This window comes from Meles meles, chromosome 3 (assembly GCF_922984935.1).
Source record: "Meles meles chromosome 3, mMelMel3.1 paternal haplotype, whole genome shotgun sequence".
NCBI classification, from domain to species: Eukaryota; Metazoa; Chordata; class Mammalia; order Carnivora; family Mustelidae; genus Meles; species Meles meles.
The window spans coordinates 85,413,364-85,428,893 of record NC_060068.1 but is presented as its reverse complement, the minus strand read 5'-3'; the positions used below and the strand labels follow the sequence as shown (position 1 = coordinate 85,428,893).

Here is a 15,530-nt window from a genome sequence, read left to right as displayed (position 1 = left end):
CTAAGCTTTTACTCAAAAACCACCCAGACAGCATTTTAAGTAAAGGTCTTCAGTAGAACAACTGTGCTGCCCCCGACTGGAACACGTGCAATTTGCTAAAAAGCGTCTTGTATCTAGCCTACTGCTGATATCCAGAAGTCTACCATTAGATATCCACACAGTCTATGCGAAGCTAACATCCAGGCATATCTGGAAGAGCAAAAGATTAATCCTTACTTACAGTGCAATTAAATCCTTTTAAGTAAGAGATACCTCCCTATAGAATGACATACAATTTCTGACAGGAAGGAATATAAGGCTCAGAGTTGGGGCCAATAAGAGGACTGAGTGTGAGTAGCAGAAGGGCATTAAAAACAAAAACCTGTGGTTTGGTTCCAATTGTTACCCACGAGAATCTGACCATAGGGATGGTCTAAAATGACATTTCGCAATCACCCATGTGCTGCTAAATCCCTAAGTATGTATGAAAGCAACGTTTAATCTGAATTCTTTTGCACTTACTGGTGGTCCAGAAGGAAATGGAGGCAGCCAGCATGATAAGAAGTGTGGTGGTGGTGGAGGTGGTGGTGGGCCACTGAATTTTAGACCAGGCTGTAAAGAACATTCCAAAGGAAGATGAATGTACCCATTTACACATGAAAGGAGGAAAATGATTCAGTGCCATAAGAGTCAAAACCACCACCAAGAATAATATATTATACATATCACAAAAGATGAAATAGAATTTCATATACCAAATAGTGAAGACTCATAAATCTAGATATTCCTCATTTCCTTTCTATATAAACATTCAGAAAGTAAAATCAAACCAAGACAGACTCCTAATTACCTAATAAATCAGAGATAGTATATTTAGCAAGGTAGGTAAATCACAAAAGACTATCTCCCCCACAGTTTTACTAACTGTGTAATCTTTTTACGGATGTCCTTTGAGTTACATATTCCTGTACAGCACATATTGTACAAATTAGTAAACCTCGTATTTAATAAGAAAAACCATGCCATGGCTGCAAACAGTAGCCTCCTTGGTAGTGTATGCAGCCTGTTGATTGTATGGGTTGCCCTAAAGGACCTTGGAGACAGCCCTTTCCAGTAGATGTTGAGGTCTGACCTAATGGCTATCTCCAATTTAGGCTGCAGACAGGTATGCGGGGTGCCTTTGGAAAGCCCCAGGTCACAGCAGCCAGAGTCCACATTAGCCAAGTCATCATGTCCATCCATACCAAGCTGCAGAAAAAGGAGCATGTGATTGAGGCCCTACACAGGGCCAAGTTCAAGTTCCCTGGCTATCAGAAGATCCACATCTCCAAGAAGTGGGACTTTACTAAGTTCAATGCGGATTAATTTAAAGACATGGCAGCTGAAAAGTGGCTTATCTTAGAGGGCTGTGGGGTTAAATACATCTCTAACCATGGCCCCTCGGACAAATGGAGGGCTCTGCACTCATGAGAACCTTGGCACTACCCCTCCTGTTGTATTCATGCCCACCAATAAATCCAACTTCCTGTCCAAAAAAAAAGAAAAGAAAAAAGAAAAACCAGCCCTGAGACCAATAAAGTATGATATATAAATTAAGAGGTCTGATCATTCTAGAAATTATAATATAAACCTAGTAAGAAATCTCTCACAGAAAAAGTTTTAGTAGGTCATGATTTTTAATTTATTATTATTGCTGCCTGAATAATATAACCTTCAGTGCAGAAATCAGCTTTATATAAAAGAACTGGATAGGGACACACATACACGACACAACTTAAAACAAAAAAATTTTTCTTTTCCTCCAAAGATTGAATTAATTAATTTATTTGAGAGACAGAATGAGCGGGGGATGGGGAAAGTGGGGCAAAGGGAGAAGCAGAATCCCCCCTGGGCAGGGAACCTGAGATCATGACCTGGGCTGAAAGCAGAAACTTAATCTACTGAGCCACCCAGGTGCCCCAGTAAAAATCTTTTCTAAGTTCATTACTTATAGCCAAAAGAACCATATAGGTTCCAAAATATTATTTGCATTTTATTCTACAGAACAATCTGGAAGTACCCTAGGATTTAATCTGAATTAGATGTAAATGCTGTGTTTTCCTCCAGTTTTTACACACTTACCCAAGTGACGTGGGGAACTAGAGCATAACACCCTGCAGACCGTAAAACACCATAATACCTTTTAACTTAATTTCACTAAATCATCAAACTAACATGCAATCCTCCATAAACAGTTGAAAAAGTCTTTCAGTATAAAATACTCTGCATTACATTACTACCTTATTTCCTTTATAAAAATTTTTCAAGTGTAGATCTGTAATATCCACAGAAAACTACAGTTTCACAGAAAAGCTAAAACTCACTTAATGGAGGAGTAGAAAGTTCTTTTTTTTTTTTTTAAGATTTTATTTATTTATTTGACAGAGAGAGATCACAAGTAGGCAGAGAGGCAGGCAGAGAGAGAGAGAGAGAAAGAGAGGGAAGCAGGCTCCCCGCTGAGTAGAGAGCCCAATGCGGGACTCGATCCCAGGACCCTGAGATCATGACCTGAGCCAAAGGCAGCGGCCCAACCCACTGAGCCACCCAGGCGCCCCAGGAGTAGAAAGTTCTTAACTATTTCCTAGGAAAACTTTTCTGAGTAGAAATGTACCTTTCCTGGTCCCAGTCCCGATCCTGGCATGGGGGGCGGTGGAGGGAGAAAAGAGTTCCATGGAGCAGCTTTTGACTTGATGTTATTGGGTTTATTTCCAGGAGACCTGGAGGAGGAGTTCTCACTTTCATCTGTTGAAATTTGACTCTCGTTTTCATTCTTTAGAAAGAAAAAACAGATGTGTTTTTGTTACAAAGGTATCTTTTTTATTTTTTTAAAGATTTTATTTATTTGTCTGAGAGAGAGCGTGACAGAGAGCACAAGCAAGGGGGGGCAGCAGACAGAGGGAGAAGCAGGCTCTTGCTGAGCAGGGACCCCGATGGGGGGGCTCAATCCCTGGACCCTGGGATCACAACCTGAGCTGAAGGCAAATGCTTAACCCACTGAGCCACCCAGGTGTCCCTAAAGGTATCATTAAAAAAGAATTAGTGCTTCAGGGTGCTTGGGTGGCTCAAAAGCCTCTGCCTTTGGCTCAGGTCGTGATCCCAGAGTCCTGGGATTGAGTCCTGCATCGGGCTCCCTGCTCAATGGGGAGCCTGCTTTCCCCCTTCTCTCTGCCTGCCTCTCTGCCTACTTGTGATTTCTCTCTCTGTATGTCAAATAAGTAAAATCTAAAAAAAATCAAACAAACAAAAAAGAATTAGTGCTTCAGTAGATCAAACTAACAACTAGTTATAGTATTTATTTTCTCATTCCCTCTTGGCTTCCAAGAATTCTTTTTTTTTCCCCCTCCGTATCCTTACCTCCTGAGCATTCTGTTCTACATTATTAGCTACTTCAGAGGCTGGGGAAAGTAGATCAGATATATTTTGCTCCTCCCTATTTCCATATCCAGTATAAACCACAACGCAGGTTTCTCTCTTAAAATCAATTGAAGCAATGGTAGCTGGGTAAATGCAGCCGTCTTCTGACCAAATGGCAGAACATTTGTCACCAACTTTCCACTGTAAAAGAAACCAAAGATACATACACTCACATACTTCTTTTAAAGAGGATGAACTGCAATCTTGTTTAGGTAGGGTATGGTAGGTTGTGAAGGGGACAGTCTCCAGTTAACTCATCTGGAATGCAGAATCATATAAAAAGGTTTGGGGCCAAAAACACGTAAGTATGAATTTCCAATATAATTCTGTTTCTATCATCAAGCCACAGATTTGCCATATAAATTCTGCCATTTATATAATCACGGACAAGTTTCTTAATCTCTTTAAGTCTCATTTTCCTCATCTGTTAAGTAATTACAGCAAAATCTACCTCATGTATTTGCTGTAAAGAACAGACAGGGGGAACTTGTGTAAAGTGTCCTGTGCTCTGATCCAGGACACAGGGAGAGCTTATCAAATGTTAGCCCTCTTCCCCCTTGGTAATGATAAAACTAAAGGAACTAATGAGACACCAAAATATTTAGCTTTTGGGTCTACTATTTTAAATGGGAGATATGATTCCAACCAGAATATTTGGTTCCCGGGTATTAGTTCAAGGACCATAGAATGTGTGGTCCAAAGCTGGGGGAAAAAAAAGCAGAGCCATCTCTCAGCTTAAGTAGAACACTGCCAATTCAGATTAGGGTTCTGTAGTACTCCTCTCAGACAGCATTGGGTTCCTCTATCGTACCCCTCACATAAAGTGAACACAATCGTCAATGGATCATTCCCAACCACTTCAGTATACTTTTATTAACACGTATGTTCTTAAACTATAGAAAGTTTAATAGCTATTTTAGAAATTTTGTGATTACCTGTCAATGGAAAACATTATAACTAATCATTTAAGTTAAAAATATTTTACACTATTCTTAAAAACAGCAACAAATTCTTTGAAGTTTAATCTCAATGTTTAAAAATAACCTGCTTCAGGGGTGTTGTAGCATTCTTTTTTTGGCTTTTATTCTTCTTAGCAGGTTTTCTTTTAGGTGTGCCTTTTGGTTTATCTGAAGCTTCAGAAATGTCACCATTCTTTAGAGCATGCTATGAAAACAAGAAGAGAAATGTTCATGTTACAGGGTAAAACATCAAAGAAGTGTAACAAAAGAACTCAGTCACTATAAGCTGGTCTGAAGGTCCCATCAACTCAGACAGCTTCTATTTCTTCTTTCCGTCATCCCACACAATACAAAAACTATTCTGGAAGGCATCATACAGCTATCAGCTCTAAGGACCCTTTTATTTATTTTATTTATTTATTTATTTATTTATTTTTAAAAAGATTTTATTTATTTATTTGACAGAGAGAGAGATCACAAGTAGGCAGAGAAGCAGGCAGAGAGAGAGGAGGAAGCAGGCTCCCTGCGGAGCAGAGAGCCCGATGTGGGGCTCGATCCCAGGACTCTGGGATCATGACCTGAGCCGAAGGCAGCGGCTTAATCCACTGAGCCACCCAGGCGCCCCTATTTTATTTATTTTTAAAAAATTTATTTATCTGTCAGAGAGAGAGGGGGGGGCCACACAAGCAGGGGAGAGTGGCAGGCAGAGGGAGAAGCAGGCTCCCTGCTGAGCAAGGAGCCCAATGTGGGACTCGATCCCAGGACCCAAGGATCATGACCTGAGCTGAAGGCAGGCCCTTAACCGACTAAGCCACCCAAGCATCCCTTTAAGGACCCCTTTAATTATGTCCTCACTCTCATCCTTTCAGTAACATTATATTCTGCTAATCATTTGTCTTGAAATTCATGACATTTTGGATATAGCAATGCAGAGAACTCCAATGCTTTATTACCTCTCTGATCAAGTCTTAAATGGGCATTTCTGAAAAGAACTGTCCACCCTTCTTTACCTGCTTATGATCACCTATTCCTATTAATTTAATTATAACCTCTATGCAAGCAGACTTTTAAAGCTATTATTCAGGTGACATTTCTTCTTCATTCAGTCCAACATTTCCAATTACCAATTTCTTATCTTCACGTTTACTTCACATTCAACACAATTAAAAGTAAACTATTGGGGTGCTTGGTGGCTCAGTTGGTTAAGTATCTGACTCTTGGTTTCTTTTTCTTTTTTAAATTTTATTTATTTGACAGACACAGATCACAAGCAGGCAGAGAGGCAGGCATAGAGAGAGGGGGAAGCAGGCTCCCTGCTGAGCAGAGAGCCCAGTGGAGGGCTCGATCCCAGGACCCTAGGATCATGACCCAGGCTGAAGGCAGAGGCTTTAACCCACTGAGCAACCCAGGCACCCCTCTGACTCCTGGTTTCAAATCAGGTCATGATCTCAGGGCTGTGCTCGCTTCAGCAGCACATATACTAAAATGATCTCAGGGCTGTGAGACTGAATCCCATGCTGGGCTCTGCTTGGGATTCTCTCCCTCTGCCCCACCTCCTCATCATACTGTGTAAAACAAAAATCTTTAAAAATATATAAGCGTAAGCTATTCTTCCCTCTACTCAGACTACTTCCCTCTGCAATATTGTTAATTCCATCCAATACTGAGCCCTACTTTAGCCTGCACTTTACAGAACCCCGCATTCGTATGCTTCTACTCTAAGGGTATACTGTAAAGCATTACTGACAAATCTGAATTCAGCTTCAAGGACGACATACAGGTTTGATCTTTACCTCATGCTACAGGAGTGACTGAGGGAAAGAAGCGGACTTTGTACCTGGTGCTCTGAGGATATGCTCTTTGCCTGGACTACTGAAGGCCCATGAATGGTGCTCAAAAACAAATACCTCACACGGTAGGGAAAGTGATAATGGCAGACAACTGTGTAAATGTCTTGTTTGGGCCACAAAAAGAGACTACAGCCCCTAAAAGAATAGTATATTCCTACCAGCAGGAACACCTGACTTGATAATCAACTCACAGGATTTGGGGAAGATTAATTTAATGTAAGCACAGCACTTAGAACGGTGCCTAAAATGCTGTACATATTCTACAAGTACTAATTATAGCACTACTGATATTTATCATTATTATTTCAGTGAAGGCTTGTTAAATGGAAATTATAATTCAGGCTGCCCTTCCACTAATCTGAATTAGAGGACTTCTATTGTTTGACACAATGCAAACACATTAAAAGTAAATAGTGTTTAAAATTCTACTTAGGTGGCCTTTGCTAAAGGGATGACATACAGAGAACCTGCCTACTTTTAAAGGAAGATGGGCACCTCAGTGGTTCAGTGGGTTAAGCCACTGCCTTCGGCTCAGGTCATGATCTCCGGGTCCTGGGATCAAGTCCCGCATCGGACTCTCTGCTCAGCAGGGAGCCTGCTGCCCTCTCTCTCTGCCTGCCTCTCTGCCTACTTGCGATCTCTCTCTGTCAAATAAATAAATAAAATCTTAAAAAAAAAAAAAGGAAGATTATCAGATTATCAGGTAAGTTAATTAAGCAATGGTATCTACTGGTCTTCAAAATGAGAACTGAGTGACATGTACATTAATACTTTAAGTATGTTATCAGCTAATCTTTTTTACCAAATGATTAACATGAGGAAATAAGGAAATGAGTTAGTAAACATTTCATACCTTGAACGAAGCCACAGCTTTATCATAAGCTTTTATCAATGCTGTATCATCCCAAATGTCAGAATCATCACTCTGGGAAGGGTAAAGAACAAAAACGTTTATATGGATTTCATCAAAATGTATGTTAGATAGTATCAAGAGCCATCTTACTCCAGACATAATGAAACTACACTAAAAACAGGTCTTTAAAATCCTAAATAAAACTAAAGAAAGCCTACCTACTTAGAGAGTATGTGACATTACCCCCAAAGCTAGACCTATGTAAATGCTCTAAGAGATATGCTGAAAAGTGAATGCTCCACAATTTAATGAATAAGTATGTTTAAGGGTAACCTGTGTTTCAATCCTTTCTATGAGTTCATAAATGGTTTAGCTTGGCAGTGTGCGAAAATACTTGGCCATTACCTTGACTTTATACAGACTATAGTAAGCTAGCCTGACGGCAGAATCTGAGGTCTAAAAAATATTCTTTCCCCCTTGACTTACAGTATGTCTAGATTATTAAAAAAATTCTCGGGGCACCTGGGTGGCTGGGTTGGTTAAGCAACTGACTTCAGTTCAGGTCATGATCCTGAAGTCCCGGGACCGAGTACCACATTGGGCTCCCTGCTTGGAGGGGAGTCTGCTTCTCCCTCTGACCCTCCCCCTTTCCATGCTCTCCCTTCCTCTCATTCTCATTCTCTCTCTCTCTGAAAAAAATAAAGTCTTTATTAAAAAAAATTCTCAAAATGTTTAAGGTTATAAATTATTAATAGTGACTAATCAATTTTCATTTTATTTTATTTATTTTTAAAGATTTTTATTTATTTATTTGACAGAACAGGACAGGGAAAGAGAACACAAGCAGGGGGGACGTAGGCAGAGGGAGAGGGAGAAGCAGGCTCCCCACTGAGCAGGGAGCCTGATGTGGGAGGACTGAGTCACCCATGCGCCCTTGGAGAGGCATTCTTTTTTATTTATTTATTGGACACAGAGAGAGAGACAGCTTGAGAGAGAATACAAAGCAGGGGGAGCAGCGGAGGGAGAGGGAAAAGCAGGCTTCCCACTGAGCAGGGGCTTGATCCCATGTTGGGCTTGAACCCAGGACTGGGATCATGACCTGAGCTGAAGGCAGGCGCTTAATGACTGAGTCACCCACGTGCCCCAGAGAGGGCGTTTTTTTTTTTTTTTTTTAAATAAGATTTTATTTATTTGACAGAAAGGGAGAGAGAGAGATCATAAGTAGGCAGAGAAGCAGGCAAAGGGGGAGGGGAAGCAGGCTCCTCACTGAGCAGAGAGCCCAATGTGGGGCTTGATCCCAGGACCCTGAAATCATGACTTGAGCCGAGGGCACAGGCTTAACCCACTGAGCCACCCAGGTGCCCCCAGAGAGGGTGTTCTTAAAAGTAAAACACATAGGGGCGCCTGGGTGGCTCAGCGGTGTCTGCTTTTGGCTCAGGTCATAATCCCAGGGTTGTGGGATTGAGCCTTAGATTGGGCTCCCTGCTCAGCGGGAAGTCTGCTTCTCCCTCTCCCACTTCCTCTGCTTGTGCTGTGTCTCCCTCTGTCCAATAAATAAATAAAATCTTAAAAAAAAAAAAGTAAAAACACAAAGCAACTCAAAATCCTCACATGGCAATGGTTATTGTCAGATCAGGAAAACAGGACATTTCAAAATGAAAATTAAAGACACCTCAGATTTTATACAAAGCTATTACAACAAAAAATATTTTAGCTGATAAAACTTCCCAAATAACAATCACAAAAAGAAGAAAACACAACACCCAACTGAAATTAAATATTCCTAAACTAGCATCCACAGAGCGACTTGAATCAAGTACTTAAAACACTTAGATGGGGGCGCCTGGGTGGCTCAGTGGGTTGAGCCTCTGCCTTCGGCTCGGGTCATGATCTCGGGGTCCCTGGATTGAGCCCTGCATTGGGCTCTCTGCTCAGTGGGGAGTCTGCTCCCCCCCTCTGCCTGCTGCTCTGCCTACTTGTGATCTCTCTCTGTCGAATATTAAAAAAAAAATAAAAATAGGGGCGCCTGGGTGGCTCAGTGGGTTAAAGCCTCTGCCTTCGGCTCGGGTCATGATCTCAGGGTCCTGGGATGGAGCCCCGCATCGGGGTCTCTGCTCAGCGGGGAGCCTGCTTCCTCCTCTCTCTCTCTCTGCCTGCTTGTGATCTCTCTCTCTGTCAAATAAATAAATAAAATCTTTAAAAATAAATAAATAAAAAAAATAAAAAATAAAAAATTTAGATGACAGGGGCACCTGGGTGGCTCAGTGGGTTAAAGCCTCTGCCTTCGGCTCGGGTCATGATCCCAGGGTCCTGGGATGGAGCCCCGCATCGGGCTCTCTGCTCAGCGGGGAGCCTGCTTCCTCCTCTCTCTCTGCCTGCCTCTCTGCCTACTTGTGATCTTTGTCAAATAAATGAATAAAATCTTAAAAAACAAAACTTAGATGACAAAATGGCAAAAGGGCAAGATTTGAATCAAGAGTTAAAATCAAGAAAGAAATGATAGAAATGTTCGCTACAAAGTAACCAAAGAAGAACACCTTTGACTGAAGACTTAAGCAGTCCCTAGGAAAAGCTGAGAGAAAGAAAGACAGACAAGTGAAATGATAAATACGAACAACTAGCAAAGAATATATAACATATGTATAAATGGGGTCCCTGAAGAATAAAGCCTAAAAACACAAAAACAAAAAACTCTAAAAAAATCCCTACGGCCTGTAAACAAAAAGACCAAGTCATTTACAAGATAAAGAAAATCAAAGATAAAGAGCCTGCTTCCCTTCCTCTATCTCTATGCCTACTTGTGATCTCTGTCTGTCAAATAAATAAATAAAATCTTTAAAAAAAAAAATTAAAAAAAAAAAAAGATAAAGAAAATCAGTATTAGACTGTCCCATAGAAATTTATGAGACAAATGGGGTGCCTGGGTGGCTCAGTGGGTTAAGCCTCTGCTTTCGGCGCAGATCAGGCTCTCAGGATCCTGGGATTGAGCCCCACATTCAGGATGCCTGCGCAGCAGGGAGCCTGCTTCCCCCTCTCTCTCTCTCCTGCCTCTCTGCCCACTTGTGATCTCTGTCTGTCAAATAAATAAAAAATCTTAAAAAAAAAAAAGAAATTTATGAGAGAAAGTATAAGCCAACCATCTTGTGATACACCCTACCTATCCTTCAAGTACCAAGACTAACTTACAATGTGCAAGAACACAACTAGTCTTTGCAGAGGAATCTACTGAAAATACGCTTCATCCAGCTAAGATATGAACAGGGAAATCTTGGGTTAAAAACAAAATAAACTCAATGCTGTTAGCATCAAATATATATAATTGCAGTTTTAAGAGAAAAGTAAAGTACATGTGACCCCTGAACAACAGGTAGGGGGGATCTCTGAGCAGAGAGCCTGACACAGGGCTCAATCCCAGGACCCTGAAATCATGACCTGAGCTGAAGGCAGAGGCTTTAACCCACTGAGCCACTCAGGTGCCCCTATATGCTGTATTCTTACACTGAAGTAAACTAAATATTAAAATCCTAAGGAAAATACATTTATATTACTGTACTGTATTTATGGCAAAAAAATTCACATACAGGTGGACCTTGCACAGCTCAAACCAATGCTGTTCAAGGGTCAACATCTATTAAATTGACAAGCTGATTCTAAAACTCAAATGGAAATACGAAGGACCTAGAATAGCCAAAACAACTTTTTTTTTCTTATTAAAAGATTTTATTTATTAAAGAGAGGGAGAGAGAAAGAGAGAGAGAGGCAGTCTCCCTACTGAACAGGGAGCCCACGGGGCTCAATCTCAAGACCCTGAGATCATGAGTTGAGTGGAAGGCAAACACTCAACCTACTGGGGCACCCAGGTGCCCCTAGCCGAAAGAATTTTGAAAAAGCAAAGCCTACTTAAAAAACAAAGCAAAAACAACAACAAGAACAAAAAACCACAAATGAAGGGGGGGGAAAAGAGACAAACTAAGAAACAGACTCTTAACTATTGAGAACAAACTGATGGTTACCAGAGGAGAGGTGGCTGGGGAGATGGATGAAACAGGTGAAGGGCATTAAGAGTAAACTGAGCATGATAAGCCCTGAGTAATGTAGAGAAGTACTGAACCACTAAGTGTACACATGAAATATTACACTGTACATTACTAATACTACACTGTATGTTGAGTATACTGGAATTGAAAAAAAAAGAATCCTACTTTCCACAACTATCACTTTCTAGCCTCTGCAACGTACTCCTTCTAGTAGGTGGATGATGGCAATCATTCCACCTCATGGGGACAAAACACTGATCCTCCAACTTTTTAAACTCCTACTCTAAGAACTCTCACTCCATTTCTTAGCCAGCTTAAATTCCATGGCCAATTATCAAGACATTTCCATTGTACCTCCCCATCTCCCTTCCTTACATTCTCTTGGTAAAGATACAGCGCCCTGGCTGTAGCTTTATTTAGGATAGAGAAAGAGAGTGAGAGTACAAGTGAGAGAAGGGACAGAAGGAGGAGGCTCTCCACTGATGGGGAGCTCGATGTGGGCCTCCTAACAGGATCCTGGGATCACGACCTGAGCTGAAGGCAAATGCTTAACCAACTGAGCCATCAGGTGCTTCAAACTACAGCCCTTTTATTTATTTTTTTTAAAAGATTTTATTTATTTATTTGTCAGAGAGAGTGAGCACAGGCAGACAGAGTGGCAGGCAGAGGCAGAGGGAGAAGCAGGCCCCCCGCCGAGCAAGCAGCCTGATGCGGGACTCCATCCCAGGACACTGGGACCATGACCTGAGCCGAAGGCAGCCGCTCAACCAACTGAGCCACCCAGGAGTCCCAAACTACAGTCCTTTTAATTTCAACTCTTAATTCACTCTGTGCCTGCCCTCACACACCTGAAGTGAACTTAACCGGAGAAAAATACAATTATGCTGCCTAGTCCCCTTTATACTCATGACCACAAATCTCAAGTAGACCATTAACGTGGCCTAGCAACACTCCCACTACATTTCCCTAGTCCAACACTCATTCTCTATTCCTAGTTTCTACTCTCTCTGCTCAAATCTCCAACATTTGTCCCCTCTCACTTCTAGCTGATGATTTTACTTCTTTTACTGAACACAGCCACAATCAAAAGAGAACTTTGACAAATCTGTCCAACCACAAAGGTCTCTATGCACATAATTACCACAATATTAACTGTCAATGTTTCTAACAAAGGCCAAATCCATCCTCTCTTAGCTATTCTAGAACAGTGCTTTGACATTTCTGTCTCTTGTGTCACCAAGTTTTCCATCCTTACCGGATCTTTCCCACCAGACCACAAAATGTTGAAACAGGTTTCTCTCACCTTACAAACAAAAAACAAAATTGAGAATCCTTTTTATTTCAGTGCCCCCTCCATCTATTGGCCAATTTCTCTACCTTCTATTTACAACCTGAAATATTTATTTACAAATATTCCCTTGATTTTCTTCTCTCCCGCTCCAAACTCACTCCAATCAGATTTTACCCAAAGTTGATCTTCCCCCTTACAAACCTTCTCTACCTACAGTCTTCCTAAGCACACTTGAGTTAAAAGCAATTTCAGTTAGGGACAATCTTGAAATTAACTTTGACTTACCTTTCTCAAATCTCCATTATCGATTCCATGTGCAAAACCCACGGTACCTCTTGATTTCAAATTACACCTGGAATCCAAGTACTTTATTTTCCATTGCTAACACCTTGGTCTAAAACGGGATCATTTCAACGGACTCCTACTAACTGGTTCGCCTGCTTCACCCCGGTCTGCCTCCCGAACACTTCCCAATCAGAAAGAATGAACAAATCAAGGTACGATCAAGGTGAGGCAGGAAATCGTCTCTCAGCTATCAGGGAGTCCAAGCCGCAATAGGAAGGAGCTCGTGGCTAAAAGATCCCAAACGTGTGAAGACGTAGAAACCTGGAATACGGCCCCGCAATCAGCTAACCCGCCAGGTCCCGTCCAGCCGCGGGGGCCCGGAGGAGGGCGCTGGGAGCCCGCTCGAGGCACTCGTCGGGAGGCGGTGCCCTCCAAGACCTCACCTGGCCTGTGCCGCGCCGGAACAACACGGAATCCTCCTGCTCCGGGACGCCACCACCTCCTCCCATCGCCATGGCGAGCTTACTGCCGGGTGCACGGCGTGGGCAGCGTCTCTCTGGAAGTGACAACTTCCGCCGCCGGGGACCTCTGGGAGCGGAAGAGTACGGTGTCCTGGAGAACGGCCACGACGCCGGGAGAACTCCGCGTGGTCGGTAGGAGTGGTCGCATCTCCGAGATTGGTCGTATTGCTCCTTCTTTTCCGCCTGCTTTCAATTCTTTGATTTCACTTTTTGGTACGTTAGTAGAGTGATTCTACCAGGGTGTTTTTGTTTTAAGCAAATTTCCATAGAAAATATTGTTCATTGCAAATAATTTAGGAAATGTGGGTAAGAAATATAAAAGTCTAGAGGTAACCATTAATACAGCTACCTTAAAAAAATGCTTTACAAAGCTTTATGTTAATTTTCACCACCCCGTAAGTGCGGAGTTATGTCCACTTCAAAGAAATTTACTTTGGTATGTGTGTCCATAGACTACTACTCAGCAATAAAAAGAAACAAGGGGCACATGGCTGGCTCAATAAGTACAGCATGAGACTTACTTTGGGGGCGGGGGATGTGAGTTACACTCCCACATGAGGTGGTAGAGATTACTTTTTAAAAATTTAAAAAGTAATGAACTGTTGATATCCTCCCCCACCCCCCACCCCCACCAAGGAAACCCCACAGAGCATTTACACAGCTGCCTGGATTCCTTTAGCCACTTCCCAACATTAATGTTCAGGTTAATACCCATTCTCCCAAACCTTTAGCAAATTTTGAAACTTAAAAAACTAATCAATGAACAAATGGGACTGCATCAAACCTTCATTCTTTGCATAGTGAAGGAAACCAACAAAAGGAAAAGACAACCTACTGAATGGGCAAAGACATTCTCACATATGATTTAACTGATAAGGCATTAACATCCAAAATCTATAAAGAACCCATAAAACTCAACGTTAAAAAACAACAAAAGGGGAGCCTGGGTGGCTCAGTGGGTTAAGTGCTTGCCTTCAGCTCAGGTCATGATCTGAGGGTCCATTAGGCTCTCTGCACAGTGGAGAGCCTGGTTCTCCTCTCCCTCTGCCTACTTGTACTTTCTCAATCTATCAAATAAATAAAACATTTAAAAGACAAGAAAACCCTCCCAACCCCCAAAACCATCAATTCCCTTAAAAAATGTGCAGAGGCCCTGCACAGATACTTTTCCAAAGAACACATACAGATGTCAACAGGTACATGGAAAGATGCTCAATATCACTAATCATCAGGAAAATGCAAATCGAAACTACAAAGAGCTATTACAGGTGTTGGAATAGCTATTATCAGAAAGACAAGGGGAGTAATGATGTAAAAAGGGAACCCTCGTGCACTACTGGTGGGAATATAAATTGATGCAAACCCTAGATGAGTGGATAAAGATGTGCTTATTACACATATGCACAATGAAATCTTCCATTTACAACATAGACCCAGAGAGTACCATGCTATGTGAAATGAGTCAGAGAAATACTATATGACTTTACTTACATGTGAAAACCAAAAACAATTGAATGAAACAGAAACAGATTCCTAGAGAATAAACTGACAATTGCCAGGGAGTGGGAGGAGTATAGTGATGGATAAAGTGAAAGGGATAGGCAAGAAAAATGGGATCAAATATTGTCTAATGTTTATGAAGTTGCATTTATTTGTCTTTACATGGATCAAGCAGGATTTTAGATCTTAATAGGAGTTTAGCATTTATTTTTCTAGATTGTTTTTTGTTTAGGATTTAGTATTTATTTAGTATATTATTAAGTATTTAGTTTTTATTAAATATTTAGGATTGCCAGATGGATTTAAAAAAAAAACCACTGAGATTCCTCTCAATCATAAAAATTCTCACAATAGCTTTTTTTTTTTTTTTTTTTTTTAGTAATCTCTTCACGTAATGTGGGGCTCGAACTGACCACCTGGAAATCAAGAGTTGCACGATCCCATGGGGTCAGCCAGGAACCCCTTCACAATGGCATTTGATGCAGAAATTTAAAGAATTTGGAATGAGGGTTTTATTTTTTAAAGTATAATTTATGTACCATAAAGTTCACCATTTTAAAGCAAACAACTTAGTTTTTAGTGTATTTGAAAGGTATGCAGCCACCACCGCTAATTCTAGAGCACTTCATCACCCCAAAAAGAAACTTGTACCCATTAGCCATCACTCCCTATTCTTTCCTCCTTCCAGCCCCTTACAACTACTCATCACTTCCTATGTATGGATTTACTTATTTTTATATTTTATATAAATGGAATATGTGGCCTTTTGTGTCTGGATTTTCTCCCTTAGCATAAAGTTTTC

The 15,530-nt window shown here is 41.3% G+C and overlaps 1 protein-coding gene and 1 pseudogene across 2 annotated transcripts in view; one reads left to right on the top strand and one right to left on the bottom strand.

The window, feature by feature from the left end:
• LOC123938973 (survival motor neuron protein) overlaps nt 1–13,335 on the bottom strand; it is a 32,905-nt gene extending 19,570 nt beyond the window's left edge. The window contains exons 1-6 of one of the 2 annotated variants that reach the window (XM_046000788.1): nt 13,151–13,335; nt 7,095–7,166; nt 4,477–4,596; nt 3,373–3,573; nt 2,630–2,788; nt 502–591 (exon numbers count right to left, since the gene is read on the bottom strand). In XM_046000788.1, the coding sequence (XP_045856744.1) occupies nt 502–591; nt 2,630–2,788; nt 3,373–3,573; nt 4,477–4,596; nt 7,095–7,166; nt 13,151–13,222 (714 nt within the window). In that variant the 5' untranslated portion in view covers nt 13,223–13,335. The remainder of the gene's footprint in view (nt 1–501; nt 592–2,629; nt 2,789–3,372; nt 3,574–4,476; nt 4,597–7,094; nt 7,167–13,150) is intronic. The other variant, XM_046000787.1, reaches the window with a different exon arrangement.
• LOC123939543 lies at nt 961–1,085 on the top strand (annotated as a pseudogene).
• Nucleotides 13,336–15,530: the final 2,195 nt, after the last annotated feature.